The following is a 15,268-nucleotide window of genomic DNA, read 5'->3' as shown; positions in this document are numbered from 1 at the left end:
TAACCTGATGTCTACTTTTAATTGCTATATTTTCTTTCACTAGTAAAGCATAACCTATGCTGTTGCTGAATAGCCGATCTGTCTTCTCACTAAACACATAGCATAGGATCCCGTTATTAAAGTTATTGATTCAAAGGGAAAATCATGTACATTTCTTGGGATAAAAATAATCCCACTTGGGCGTTTGTGTATCGAAATGAGAAAATAAAATTGTTCTGAGCATGGGAATGTTAATGCAAGTATTTTTATTTATTTTTTGCTAAAGGCAGGTGGTAAGGTTTTCGTATAGCTAATGAAAGTGGTGCATTTTCATTATTCATTGACACTGATGACTTGTGACAGGCTGTCTTTTGAGATGCTTAAACTGGGCTGCTTCCATCAGCCAGGAGAAAGCTCTTTGAGTTTCACTTAACTACACACCAGTCTCCAGTGTCAGTTACAGAAATCTACCACCAAGAATAGAGAAGTTGCAATCTCTGGTAAAGTTATATTACTGCTAAAAGCAAACCTCCAAGGTCACATGTATATAAGGTTATACTGTGTATTGACCACATTTTGTAATACCTATATAATATGGCTCCCCTTAGTGGTGAAATGGTATACTGGTATACTGTTTACTGTGTACCTTTTTAAATTTAGTCGTTGCCAATTATTTATTTATTTTTTTTAATTTTCTCCCAATTTGAAATGGCCAATTATTATTTATTTATGCTCGGCTCACCGCTACCACCCCTGTGCTGCCTTGGGAGCGGCGAAGATGAACACACGCTGTCCTCCGAAGCGTGTGCCATCAGCCAACTGCTTCTTTACACACTGCGGATTCACCATGCAGCCGCCCAGGAGCTACAGCATCGGAGGACAGTGCAGCTCCCGGCCAGCTAACACGCAAGCCCACAGGCGCCCGGCCAGACTACAGGGGTCGCTGGTGCGCGGTGAGCCAAGGACACCCTTTCTTAAGAAAGAAAATTCAGTCCCTGAATTTCTCAAAATTCTTAGATGTTTTTAAGTTACTTCCTGAGTGGTGCATGTTACCAAATACAGTACTTGTTGCTAATGCTTTTTGACACTGCCGTAGCAAGCTGCTCTTCAGCTTCCTGTGACTATGCTGAAAATTAAGTGTTTAAGAGATTACTTTAAAGAGATGGATGATAACATAGCATAAAGCTCATGTGTTGGCTGTTCCTTCATTTTAAATTTGTTATTCAGGTCTGTTCAGTGGTTCTGTACAGTGTGATCAGAATTGTATCTTATTGATTTTAGATAGCTTCTGTGCAGGGATAATTGGATTACTGTAAAGTGACACGCATTTGCTGGAAATAAAGTATGTACTGGTAAATTGCATTCAAACCTTTCATGTTGTGTTTGTTTTTTTTTGTTTTTTTTTGTTTTTTTTTGTAATATTGTATACCTGTTCTGTCTTTCAGGTGGTATCATGGAAAACTTGACCGGACAATTGCTGAAGAGCGTCTCAGACAGGCCAAGACCCCTGGCAGTTACCTCATTAGGGAAAGCGATCGGAGACCGGGGTCATTTGTGCTGTCATTTCTGAGCAAAACAAGTGTTGTTAACCATTTCAGGTAGTGTGTTAGGTATTTTGTTATTTTATGTTTTTTTCAGAGCAGTTACAGAACAAAAGAAAAAATGTAGTGTTTTATTTTTTTTCTTTTTTTAAGTCTTGCACTTTTGATACAAGTCACACAATGTACACACAGACATTGATAACACAGAGATCATAGTAAAACATTGATCGGTCACTTGGAAGAACAGAAAGTGTGGAGTTAGCTTCTGGGAGTTGGGGCAGCAGTTTAAGGGTTAAAGCTGCTTAATACAATACAGGAAGAAACATCTTAATGGCTGAAGTTGATGCTGGCTATGTGATGATAAAGAAAAGGTGTGGGAGGACAGTGGTAATGCAGTATGAAGATGTCAACAAAGAACTATTGTTAGAAACTGGATATATCAGTAATCTAAAAGATTACCTGCAGCCCACGTATTGGGCAAAAAATGTGATTCATGTTTAATACAAAAACAAAATTTGAGCATAACTTAAGTCTTGGTTGATCTATACTTTTATTTTATAAATTGCCAGTTGCAATAAATATGACTGTATAAAGAAGCAGCATATAGTTTCCCCAGGACGCAAGTGTATGGGTAGACATTTTATTGCTAATTGCTTGGTATATACCAGATGTGGTAAATCAATTGGTAATTTGTGTTGTCTGTCCTAACACTTTACTTAGTTGTAATTACCTGTTAAACTCAGTGTATTTACATTGAGGTATTGAAGCTGTATATACACACTGATGAAGGCTTTTTGGCTGAAACATGTTTGTAACTTTCCTTATGGATTAGAAATGTTATGTTTGTTATTCAAAAAATGAAGCTATGAAATGAAGAATAAGTAATGAAAATTACTTTTTGGAATCCATTAGTTTTTCTTATGAGTGCAGACCTTCGTCACATTGCTTTGAATTGATACACAAAAAAGCCCCACCCACACATGCAGCACAGTGGTTTGGGTGGGCCAGGGTAGTTCATGTTGAAAATTAGTTTTTGTTTTTTGACAGGACTACAATTAATACAGCAGATGTAGAATACAGTATGAGGTGCATACAGTGCCTGCTTAGCATTAATTGTGTATCTCTTGGATGTCAGCTTGCATTATTTACTGTATGTTTACACTAGTTGCTGGTAAACTGGAAAAAAAAAAAAAAAATGGGGCTGAACATACAAATGCATTTAATTTTGCCAGCTTGTTGGTAATGAACTTACATTTTATAATGTATAAGACATTTGTGTATCTGTTAATGTACTGTTAATTTACTGCATATGTCTTCGTTCTTTTATTAGGATCATTGCAATGTGTGGCGATTATTATATTGGTGGACGACGGTTTTCCTCGCTGTCAGACCTTATTGGCTATTACAGTTATGTGTCCTGTTTACTTCAAGGGGAAAAACTGCTTTCTCCAGTGGCACCTCCAGAGGTGGGTATTTGTGTTGATTTTCACAGGAATGGTTAGTTAACTTTAAAGGAGGGGTGTTAATCATTTAAACTGGTTTAAAACATTTCTATAGTTTAACCCAGTAATCTATAATTGATTTACTTTCCAATTCAGGACGTCATTAGGCATATGGCAATGTATTCTGAATGAATAGCAGCTCAATTAGAAATGTTTTAAATGGGCAAAACAACTCTAAATGCTGAATCAGTGTTAAAAAACAACCCACATTTGATCATTTCATTGATTCACCACTTATCTTTTGATTTGTGCCGTACTTAAACTGTAACTGTTTATAATCTTTATTATCCATGTCATGGCATCGAGTTGAGTTCATGAAGGGCAAGGCAATGTTGTCTTCGTTGGGTGTGAAGATACAGGGGCACCAAGGCAGCTCTATGGGGCAGAAATATAAATCCAATCCGAGGGCACCAAGGCAATTTCATACATATTCATAAAACAGCAACAAAAATAAATAAATACAAGAGAGCTTATTATGCTGATGAAATGTGAATTCAAACAAACAAAAATGTGTTTTTTTGGGTGATTCACACACTAATTGTTACAAAAACAAAATATAGATCACTTTTCCATTGTAAAAATAAAATGGTATAAAAATATCCAATTTTTAAAAACAAAGTCTCATAATGAAAAAATACAAAGGGTAATTAACTAACCCCTTTTGTGAAAGCACACATTTTACTAGTTAAAAAGCAGAACTACGTAAGGTAGTGAGAAGGTATTGCACAAAAATAAATGAAAACAGAAATTGATCCACTTCTCAATATCGTGTTTCGTTCACTATTATGTTGTCTCTCCTACTCGTTTCATAATGCAGAGAGCTGCTACTTGAACCATGTCATGCATAGCTACTTGCTATGTTTTTTGGGGTTTTTTTTGTGCTTTTTGTTTTTTGTGTAAGGATTTGATCAAAACTAATAATTCTGTATGTGTTTGTGTGTTAATTTTTAGCATTGATGTTCTGGGGGGAATAACACCGAATTACAAAATGGCAACAGTCATGTCTATATAAATTAACAGTGTATATACACTGAAGACATGGAAGGACTCAGAATGTGTATTGCACTGTTGCATTTTAAAGTATTGCAATTTTAAGCATAGGTGCAGATCTCCTTATACCTTATATGATCACAGAATATGTGATTGTGTAATGTGGCATATGTTTAAGTGTTTTATTTATTTATATTTTTATTTATTTTTACTAAGCTTTAAATTTAAAAAATATAGGTGTACATTATTTGAAAGATATTCACGTGTATGTCAAATAGTGGAGAGCGAAACAAATTAAATTGTAGCTGCTAAAGAAATGGCCTGAAAACCCTCTGTTGTTTTGTCGTGTGCATAACGTTTTAAAATAGTAAGTAGTTTAAGTAAAATGTTTATGATTTAAAAATGTAATTCCAGCCTGTGGAAGATAGAAGGAGAGTCCGAGCCATCCTGCCATACACCAAAGTGCCAGAAACAGATGAAATCAGGTAAAAATAATACAAATAAATAGTTGTGGCTTGAACATAAACAGTAAAAAGTTATTAATTGTTTAAATGTGTGGAATACATTTTTTGAGATGCAAAGCAGTTACAGAACTGGATGTTTTGAAATGCAGTACAGTGCAGCTCATTTTTAGTTACTTGAATTAATTTTTTTTATTTGGGTCGTCTCATAATATTTGAACACTTAAAAAAACCTTTGTTTTCCCAGGATACAGAACTTAGCATTATTACTGGAGCATATTTTTGCAAATGACTAATTAGTTACTTTCACTTGTGGCATGACACTTGTGGCATGCAAAAAAATAAATAAATAGATATTTAGATAACTACAGTAATCATTTATTATATATACCCACTTTACATAGACAACCAAGTGTAATTATTAATAATAATAGTGCACTCCGTTTATAACAATCGCACCCGCCCCGGATGATTTGATTCTAATAAGCGGTTTGTTTAAAAGCGGATCGCTATGATTACAATTAGCAAAAGCGTCTCAGCATATCAGCAGTTTAAATACAGTTTACAAATGTCAATGGCGCTCAGTCACTGAGGACAGTACATCAAAACAAGTCCTTGTGTTTTAAGCAACTTGTGATATGATCACAATTAAGTTTACTCTAGGCTGCAGAATTCTATTTTACGACTACCCTCGTGAATGTGCCTAGTTTAACTGCTGTGTGGTGTTACATGTAATGGCCTATGAATTAAAATAACATTACAGTACAGTATTGTACTGTCAAGACTATGACTGCATTTAAGCACCTGTGGCTTGCTTTTTTCATTTGCGATGCAAATCTCAGTTTTTCACTAAGCTGGGAGTCACTTTGGACCAGGGATTATACTTCGCACACTGTGTACGTACCTAATCACACAAGATGTGATCAAATTCAGAAACGGCTTTATTGGTTGTACATGTCATTGCACCTGATACAGTATCGTATTACATGCAGTCAGTTTGCCCTGAAATGGTTCTTATAAGCGGATTGGTTGATTCTTATATCAGTAATTCTTGTAAACGGAGTGCACTGTAGTAGTAGTAGCAGAAGTAGTAATAATAATAATAATAATAATACTCGCCTTAGTGTGTTTTTATATAAATGGTGCAATAATTGTAATTATTTTTATGAAAGTCATTTAACATTGTTTCCATTCTTGTCTCAGTAATTCCCATGTTGTATGTGTCTGCTCAGTTTCCTTAAAGGGGACATGTTTATAGTTCACAATGAACTAGATGATGGATGGATGTGGGTTACAAATGTGAGGACAGAGGAGCAAGGTCTCATTGTAGAGGACCTGGTGGAGGAAGTGGTGAGTAAACTGTTTTTGTTTGTTTTTTCCAACAAACATTGAAAAAGATCTAAATAACATTAATTTTAACTTTTTTTGTTGGGAGAAGGCAGTGGTCTAACCATAAATCAACCCATGATGAGTTGGACGCACACCTAAAAAGCCATCACATGCCAATCCTCAAAATCAACAATAAACTCACAATTACAGTGATTCCATTCTCATTAAGATTGCTTTCACATTGCACATTGAGCATCTCATCTCTTCATTCTGATATGTTACCATCTGCACCATGTATATACACATACATTTATGTACATTTTTTTTTTTTCCAATTTAAGGGACGAGAAGAGGATCCACATGAGGGCAAAGTGTAAGTAGATTATTTATCTTATTCACCAACAGGTATATATTTAGCTAAAAGAAAAATGAAATACTAATACAGTGGATTGTAACAAGATTTAAATTGTTAAATTTGGAAGTAAAATATTCTTGTATAGACATTTGTAACATTCTTTCATTAGTTTACCCTTTAGTGCATGTTCTTAATTAAAAAAACAGCCCTTGTCGAGATTATACCCATAATAAATGTGACATGCAAGCTCCACTGTGCTCTGGGAAGAAAAGCAAATATTGTGTTTTTGATATTCTAACAGTGTCTACAGAGTTTACCTTTGTAGCAAGGTAATGTAACGGTATGGGGCAGTTCTCCTTTTTAAAGGCACAAGACACAGGAGTTCATATGAAATTATGCCCCTTTTTTTTTTTTTTTGTGTGTGTGTTTTCTGCATTTCACACCATATATTGTTCTGTATTGACCTAAGTAACAACAAACGGGGTTAAATGGGGTTTGATTCAGAATAGAGGAAGTTGTTGAGAGTTCAACTCACCACAGGTGCAATGTACATGTTGACAACAGGGTATTAAGAAGATACTTTTTAGGTTTTTTATATAGTGTTTTTTATTTAATAATTTATGGTATTGGTTGTGTTTGTTTACTTTCAGTGAGTCCGTTTTGACATATCCGTAGTCTGTAAAATAGTGTTCAAAGCCATCGATTGCATTGGCTGAAACTTGGCCAGAAAGAGATGACTAAGCATGCAGCTTTGAGTCAGGGCTGACTCATAGGTACTGCTGCTGATGCTGCTAGTACAGTGAAGAAACAGAGATGGATCTCGTTCCAGTGTTTTTTGTTTTCTAATGTGGTATTTTCTTTGTTGTTGTAGCTGGTACCATGGAAAAGTCAACAGACAAGAAGCTTGCAACCTGCTGATGACAAGTAAATGACTATTATCTTTACAGATTTATTAAGTCTTAATATCACTGACATGCTTTGTATATAAATAAACATGGACTTCTGTATCAGACGCAGTAGTGACATCCAAAATGTAAAAAAAAATAAAAAAGTTAAACTTAATTTTTAATAAAACTGTTGATGCCATTAGTTGAATGGCATGTTGAACAGTTTTTCTTGCAACTGTTTGGCTGGAAATAAATAATGAAAAGTATAGGATGGACACTTTCCACTGCCTGGAATTTTGTGGCTACGTGATGCAGGAAAGTGCTCCCACTAGATTATTGTTTACTGTATTCCTGCACCAAAAGTTCACAGGGACAGGAACAAGGGCTGCATGGAGGAAGAACCTCAGGAATTGAGAATAGGAGAGGTGCTTTGTGACTTATGGATGAGTGCAGGGTTTTCTCTTGGCTTGCAGAGGTGACACCGAACCAACCGATTGGCATCCAAGGCTAGGAAGCAACTGTTGTTTCCCCCCCAAAGGGGAACCCAGAGGTGACAGAATGGGAAGAATGGAAAGAAAGTTAGGATAAATTTGGCCAGGGGTCCCTTCTGGCTCATGGTTTGAGGCCAGCATGGCTGGGCCTCTCAGTTTGGGAAGTGAACTTCACTTGCCCCAGAGGGAGACTGTTGCAGAGCTGGAGCAGCATAGTGGCTGAGGAAGGGATAGAGGAAACGCAAGACAGAGTATGTGGGCATGATGGGGTTTAAATAGGGAGATTGGCAGATATTATTGGTGGGACAGAATGCTAGCCCTAGCTCCTGCCCCCTGAACTGCACTGAAGGTTAGAATTAGTTGGTTGATTTTGTACTATTTCCTAAAGAGGTTTTTATTTTAGTTTAAGGACAGCACTCGCATTAAAAAATGGATGCAAAGTGGAAAAAAATTATCAAAAATACACAAATGGGCCTACGTAGTATTTGGTACGCATGGAAGAAATAAGAATGAGACAGTACACGTTCATTTTTGCAAATGTACCCTATGGTAATTCCAGGTGAAACAAGTTAAATTGCAAATATTCAATTTGTGTAGGCAAGATTCCCAACTTATTCTAATACTTTTGAATAATATGTTTTTTATAATCTGAACAACTGACTTTAAATGATACTTGCATTGAAGTAATATCTTTTTTATTTAGTAGGACAAATATGCAGTTTTCTTATCAGACCTTCAGATAGCACGCCTGGGGACTACTCTTTATTCTTTCGGACGAATGAAGCTATCCGGAGGTTTAAAATATGTCCCACTCCAAACAATCAGTATGTGATGGGAGGGCGATACTACAACAGGTAAATAACATGCTTATATGAAACACTTATGCTTTTTTTCAAGTTGTAAGACAAATGAAAATAAACTCTCACTATTGGCAGTTTCTGTTTTTTGAATAACTGTATGGCAATGAGATCCTAGTCCTGAAAAATACAATATATTGCAGTTAAATGAACAAGGGCTTAAGTTGGGTACTTAGGTTTTTTGTTTTAACTTAAAAGATGAACATGTTAAACTATGGCCACTGGGGGATTGCCTGGAATGGATACTTTTCTTTTAATTTCCCCTGTAGTATTGATGACATCATTGACCACTATAAAAAAGAGCAGATTGTGGAGGGTTACAACCTGAAGGACCCTGTTTCAGTGCAGGTATGTTCATAATATCTATGTGTCTGCACATATTAGTTTTTTTTATTTAATTAACATTTGTGGAATGAATAGCACTCTCAACATGCCTTATTTTGAAAGACAAGGCACCACCCTCATTTCCAGGGCCTAGGAGGTGCTTCGAACAACATGCTTCTCCAAAGCCTTTTTTAATGTCGGTGACAAGAACTGCACTAAAAGCCCCAGAACTCTGCTTTGAGAACACTATCACTAGGTTCTTGATTTTTAATGTATTTAATGACCTGGATTTAGAAGACCACTGCCACTTTGCAGATCTGTTTTAAGCTAATGGTACCTTCTTAATAAACAGAATGGTTTCAGTAGTACTTCAGTTTTCAATATAACAAGAAGTCCTCAAACTTTTACATTGTATTTTTTTGTTTTGTTTAACTTTAGAATCAGGAACAAGTGCTTTCTGATATTGTGGATGGAAAAGAAATCTACAACACAATCAGACGTAAGACAAAAGATGCTTTCTACAAAAACATTGTTAAGAAAGGGTACCTCCTAATACACAAAGGTAAGTATTTGTACATATGTACCGTATTCCTTCAATTTTAAGACACACTTTTTTAAACTTTTTTTCTTTTCAAAAATAGCCTGCGTCTTAAATTGGAGTACAGTATAGTGATCTGTGTATTAAAATTGCCAACAACAGACGTGACTAACTGAGCACACAAACAGCAACATAACTGAAGAAAAGACATAGCTGAAGAAAAGAACAACAAAGACAACACTGTCTGAATACACAAGCAGCAATGTGGCTTACTATTGACAGCAGACGTTGTCAGCGTTTTCTAAAAAAATCACAATTTGGCTCTTTATCCAGATGTTGCTCCATAGCACGCTGCAGTGTTAAAAGCGCAGCAAGCACATATTTAGCCATTCACAGGCAGTTCTGTTTGAACATAAACCACATGCAGGTGGTGAACTCCTCTAAAACAACGTGGGGTTTTTGATTTGTCAATCACATTTTTCACTGCCATCCACATTACAGCAAAGCAGGACTGAAATTATTTCCTTTTTCTTTTTCCAGGCATGCTTCTTTTGCTTGCTGTTGCAGTCTGCTGTTTTTTCAAACTGTAAATCCGACACTGCGTTCAGGAATTAAATAGTCATGGTGCAGTACAGTGGTAACCGCTCAGTATTGAGGTGCAAACAGCTGATTGATTGATCTGTCAAGCTTTTACTACAGTAAAGTGCTACCTTTTGTATTGAAATCTGTGTGAATGGCAAGGTATCGTGGTGAAAACAGCTGATTGGTGGATTAGTAAGAGCGCTTACTACAGTAATAAACAGTGCGTTTGTTATTTAAATTTATGTGAATGGCAAATAACGAGATCCAGACAGCTGAGTTTGCAAAAATGCTATTTGTCCCGTATAAACAGCCGCTCAAAATAACTGTACGGTATAAGTGGTGAATTTTGTGTGTGTGTGTCTAATATATACACAGTGCCTATAGAAAGTCTACATCCCCTTTCAAAATTTTCACCTTTTGTTGCCTTATAGCCTGGAATTTAAAATGCATTAAAATAGTTGTTTGTTTTTCATTTATCTACACATCCTACCCCACAACTTCCAAGTGAAAAAAATATTCTAGAAATTTGTAGAAAATTAAAAATAAAAACTGAAATAGCTTGGTTAGATAAGTGCCCATCCGCCTTGTAATAACAATCCTAAATTAGCTCAGGTGTAACCAATCGCCTTCAAAATAACACACCAAGTTAAGTGGCCTTCACCTGTGTTAAATTGTAGTGTTTCACATGATTTCAGTATAAATTCAGCAGTTCCTTTGAGTTCCCACTGCTGGGCAGTGCATTTCAAAGCAAAGACTCAACCATGAGCACCAAGGCGCTTTCAAAAGAACTCCGGGACAAAGTTGTTGAAAGGCACAGATCAGGGGATGGGTATAAAAAATATCAAAGGCCTTGAATATCCCTTGGAATACGGTCAAGATGATTATTAACAAGTTGAAGGTGTATGGCACCACCAAGACCCTGCCTAGGTCAGGCAGTCCCTCTAAAATGTATGACCAAGCAAGAAGGAGACTGATCAGAGAGGCTACCAAGAAGCCAATGGCAACTTTGCAAGAGCTACAGGCTTTTATGGTCAAGACTAGTCAAAGTGTGCATGTGACAACAATATCCTGTGCACTCCACAAATCTGGGTTGTATGGTAGGGTGGCAAGAAGGAAGCCATTACTCAAAAAAGCCAACCTTGAATCCCATTTTGAAGTATGCAAAAATACACTCGGGACATTCTGTAGCCATGTGGCAAAGTTTTGTGGTCTGACGAAACTAAAATTGAACTTTTTGGCCTAAATGCAAAGCGTTATGTTTGGCGCAAACCCAACACAGTGCATCACCCAAAGAATACCATCCCTACTGTGAAGCATGGTGGTGGCAGCATCATGTTATGGGGATGTTTCTCATCAGCAGGGACTGGAGCACTTGTCAGGATAGAAGGGAAAATTAATGGAGCAAAGTACAGAGAAGTCCTTGAGGGAAACCTGCCCTCTACAAGAAAGCTGAAACTGGGACAGAAGTTCACCTTTGAGCATGACAACGACCCAAAGCATACAGCCAAAGCTACACTGGAGTGGCTAAGGAACAAAAAGGTGAATGTCCTTGAGTGGCCCAGTCAGAGCCCCAACCTAAATCCAATCGAACATTTGTGGCAAGTTCCTCCCCAAGGAACTTGACAGAGCTTGAACAGTTTTGTAAAGAAGAATATTGCCATTGAATCAAATATTGCCAAATCTGGGTGTGCAAAGTTGGTAGAGACATCCCAACAGACTCACAGCTGTAATTGCTGCCAAAGGTGCTTCCACCAAGTATTAACTCGGGGTGGAGACCTGTGATCTTTCAGTTTTGTATTTAATATATACATTTTTTTTTTTCTCAATAAACCCCTTTTCCCCTTAACAGTGTGGAGTATGGTGTGTAGGTAAGTGGTGGGGGGGGGGGGGGGGATCATCATTTAAATGGGGGGGGGATCCTCATTTAAATGCATGAAACTCTGAGGCACTGACGCAACAAAATGTGAAAAAATTTCAAGGGGGTGTAGACTTTGTATAGGTGTGTGTCATATATAAAATATATATATATATATATTCACTGTAGAAAATCCAGATGCTGGCGCTACAAAAGTGGTCAGGAACAGCTTTTAAAGTCCGGGGTCCTCATCCTGAGATACAGATAAATGGAAGTCTCCTTGTGTGAGAAATTCCATCGAAGGAGAGATTTAGACTACAACTCCCGTATTCCTGTTTCAATTAAGTCCAAAGCCCCAAGGAATTCGCAATGAAAGCAGTAACCTTTATGTAAACCTATTTAAAGCCACGGTAAACATGATAATGCCTTACGCATTTCGACCCGTAGGTCTTCCTCTGAGCACAATAGAGATTCGTAACAAAGAGCCACATCCCTCTAAATAGCATGAGTAACAGGCATTATAAGTTTTCAGGTGGTTATTCACTCACACATATTACAAAACAGCACTAACATTTGTGGGGGATAGCAATCAATTAACACAAAACATTTTACAACCGTCATAGAATTCAGTTATTCTTACAATTAGAGTTTAAGTACATCAAATTGCATTCCTCATTCCGACCAAAATGACTAACTTTTGGAATATAGATGTCCAGTGCATGTCTCAAAAGAAACAATTACTCTATTACTGCAATCAAGTTATTCATTAAAAAAAATGTACAACAATTATCAGAATCTATACATTGTCACACCTTTAGATACAATTTTTACAATTCTAATTCAGAAATACAAGTCAGTGCACATTAAATAGTAGTAGTTCTACTATTTCTCGTTCAAACGCCTAGTACACATTTCCTAAGGAACAGCAATCATTTAACACATTACCCATGTGGTTGCTGTTCCTTATTAAGAAAAGCTCTTTTTAATTTGCCATTTTTGAAACTGTCTGGCAACTGCTAGTGAGGTGGTAAATAAGTGCAAGGTATTTTTGTCATTTGTAGCAAATACAAACGTCAGATTTTTACTTGGCATATTCAGATATTTGTGCCAGAAATAATTAGCGATGTGATTTTGGTACATTCTTATGAACCTTTAAATGCTATGCAGTTGTTAGTGTTATCAACCATGTCTACATATACACACACACTCTTTATCACATTATGATTAGGGATCTACTTAAATCGCGGTAAATTTATGTATTTATTTCTTTTTTTACGGGTAGGTTATGGAATAAAATTAGGATTTCATGGACATTTCGCAGACCTACTGGTACTTGCTTCCTTACTAAAGCAGAGTGCTGTCATTTGTTAAAGGCAGGCATGCAACATCCCCCAGCAGTACCTGCTGACATTCTCTGTCTGGTGTGGACTTGCCCATACGTTGAGACTGCACGTTCTGCATCCACTGAATTGGTTGGAAGTGTAAGTCAAAGCTTTGCCAACTTATACAGATGTGGAACTCGATTATAAACAGTCCCAAAACTCGGTTACCCAAGGGCACCTAGCATACTTTAATAAAGGCAGTAAATGTAGTATGTTCGTTGCCATGATATTTGTCCCATCCAATAATTTATTTAATTTTATTAGTACTGAGTCAAAACAAAGAAAATGTGCCTATTTTGGTCTAAAATTCTGACTGCGTTTAAAAAGTAAGCAGCAGACTGTTTGAAGCGAGGTGGCTGTGCTAGATCATACCTGTAGTACTGATTTAACTTGACTACAACTGACAGGAATACTTATTGTTCTGCACTGACTTTCCAGTTTGTTTTCTGAAAGCTGTTTATTTTACGTTCTGTTCAGCAGCCTCTGTAGTAACCTTTCGTTTATTGTGTGATTCTGAAGCTATATAGCGACCAATGGTGCAAGATGTGCAAAACAGTTACCTCCATCTGCATATACAGTTTCTTTCGAAAATATCTTGACACGATCATCAGCTGAAATATGCTTTGCTTTTTTTGCTTTGTCGTCCATTTCTGGTATTTTACCACCAGTGCTGAAAACTAGATTTTAGCAACCTAAACCAAAACAATGCTGCACTGACTTTGTCCCACCCCCTACTGTACAGGACAGGTCACAGAAAAGCCAGTACAAAACCTCTGATATGCTGATTAAAACATTGTTGTCATTTGACCAGTAAAGACGAACGTTATCCGCTTTGGATAGTTTTTTTTGTAAATGTTATTTGTCTAAGGACGTGGTTGGTTTTTTTGGCCGATGTACAATGCGCACAGGATGGCCAAGGAATAAAAAAGCCTATCTACAGAAGGAAGCTACGTAGTTTGTGTCTGTTGCGGTGTGCAGTGGTTCATTTGAACAAGTTGTTTTTTTGTTTTTTTTTCTCTGTACTTGTCTGGTATGCATTGGCCCCTAAAAGAGGTGAATTTCACGGTGACCCCTCAATTTCCGCAAAATCACGATTTAGGTAGACCCCTAATTATGATGTATACAGACAGCCCTGGTTAGTATTTTATAAGCAAAGACACCCTAAATAAGCAAATAACATTTTAACATTGCAAAGATTTAACTATAAAGTTTAAATAAAATTTTAAAAAATAAATGTACACACCAAAGTATCCACTCTTACTGTGGCACCAGAGCAGGTGGATACGTAACGGACTGCGATCATAAATGACTAAAATCAATACCTTAAAAAATATGCATTTGGTAGAATTTGCCATGTGACCAATTATACATGTAGGATGTTATTCAACGTTTAATCACTTTAGAGTTTATACATTTTTAAACGTTTAAAATTCCCATCGGTAGTGTGTATTGTGTATGTGTCTATATAATATATGTATACACACACACACACAAACAGGTGTGCAATTTTTGAAAAAAGCAAGGGACAAAGTGCTAGAAAAATCTACTTGCCCCCTCCACATCGGACAAAACAGAAAGTAGCATATAACTTGTATGATTTTGGTTTTATTTAACAGTGAACACAATTCGTGATTAACAGGGGCGAAGTTTGCTTTGTAGCTTGACCAGGACTAAATTACTCGAGAGAGGTTCCCTGTGAGCCCACCTCACCTGAACAAATGTGTAACATATTTTAAGGAAAGGTTTCTTTCAGAGCAGTTTGGAACACAATTGCTAGTAAATTTAAGTAATATACTAAGTACAACTATAATACTCCCCACGTGGGAGTGATTGAAATTTAAAAAATAGCTTTTACCTGTTTTTTTTTCAATCTTTCTCTAAGCTGAATCCAATTCTTATGTACAGGTGTTTTAGTTTCTTGCATCACAGATACAAAGTCATTGCTAACTGTTACTGCTCTTTGTGGAATTCAGGTTTTCTTGACGTTTGTTTTGTAACTGCTGAACCCCGGATTTTTAAAGGACTTGTGTAACCTGTCAGACTTCTCTGCATTTTGTACTGTTTTTCTAGCAAAATGCATGCAATGTTTACAGTACAGCAATTTTTTCCTCATCTAATATCGTGTCCTATGATGCCTAACTGGAACACTGCTGCAGATTGCGCTACCCTAATGGCATGCATGCATTTATTTATTT

General features: G+C 36.7%; 1 protein-coding gene across 3 annotated transcripts in view; it reads left to right on the top strand.

Annotated features, from left to right (window-relative positions):
* Positions 1-15,268, top strand: part of LOC121306184 (ras GTPase-activating protein 1-like) — a 61,769-nt gene that overhangs the window by 30,057 nt on the left and 16,444 nt on the right. For 2 of the 3 annotated variants that reach the window (XM_041237945.1, XM_041237937.1), the window contains exons 2-10: positions 1,425-1,577; positions 2,851-2,986; positions 4,427-4,497; positions 5,706-5,823; positions 6,144-6,175; positions 7,029-7,081; positions 8,239-8,389; positions 8,662-8,740; positions 9,155-9,278. In XM_041237945.1, coding sequence (XP_041093879.1) covers positions 1,425-1,577; positions 2,851-2,986; positions 4,427-4,497; positions 5,706-5,823; positions 6,144-6,175; positions 7,029-7,081; positions 8,239-8,389; positions 8,662-8,740; positions 9,155-9,278 — 917 coding nt within the window. The remainder of the gene's footprint in view (positions 1-1,424; positions 1,578-2,850; positions 2,987-4,426; positions 4,498-5,705; positions 5,824-6,143; positions 6,176-7,028; positions 7,082-8,238; positions 8,390-8,661; positions 8,741-9,154; positions 9,279-15,268) is intronic. The other variant, XM_041237953.1, reaches the window with a different exon arrangement.

The sequence above is a fragment of the Polyodon spathula genome, chromosome 2, assembly GCF_017654505.1.
Source record: "Polyodon spathula isolate WHYD16114869_AA chromosome 2, ASM1765450v1, whole genome shotgun sequence".
Taxonomy (NCBI): Eukaryota; Metazoa; Chordata; class Actinopteri; order Acipenseriformes; family Polyodontidae; genus Polyodon; species Polyodon spathula.
Note: the sequence above shows the minus strand (reverse complement) of the source record. Positions and strands in the feature narration are given on the sequence as shown.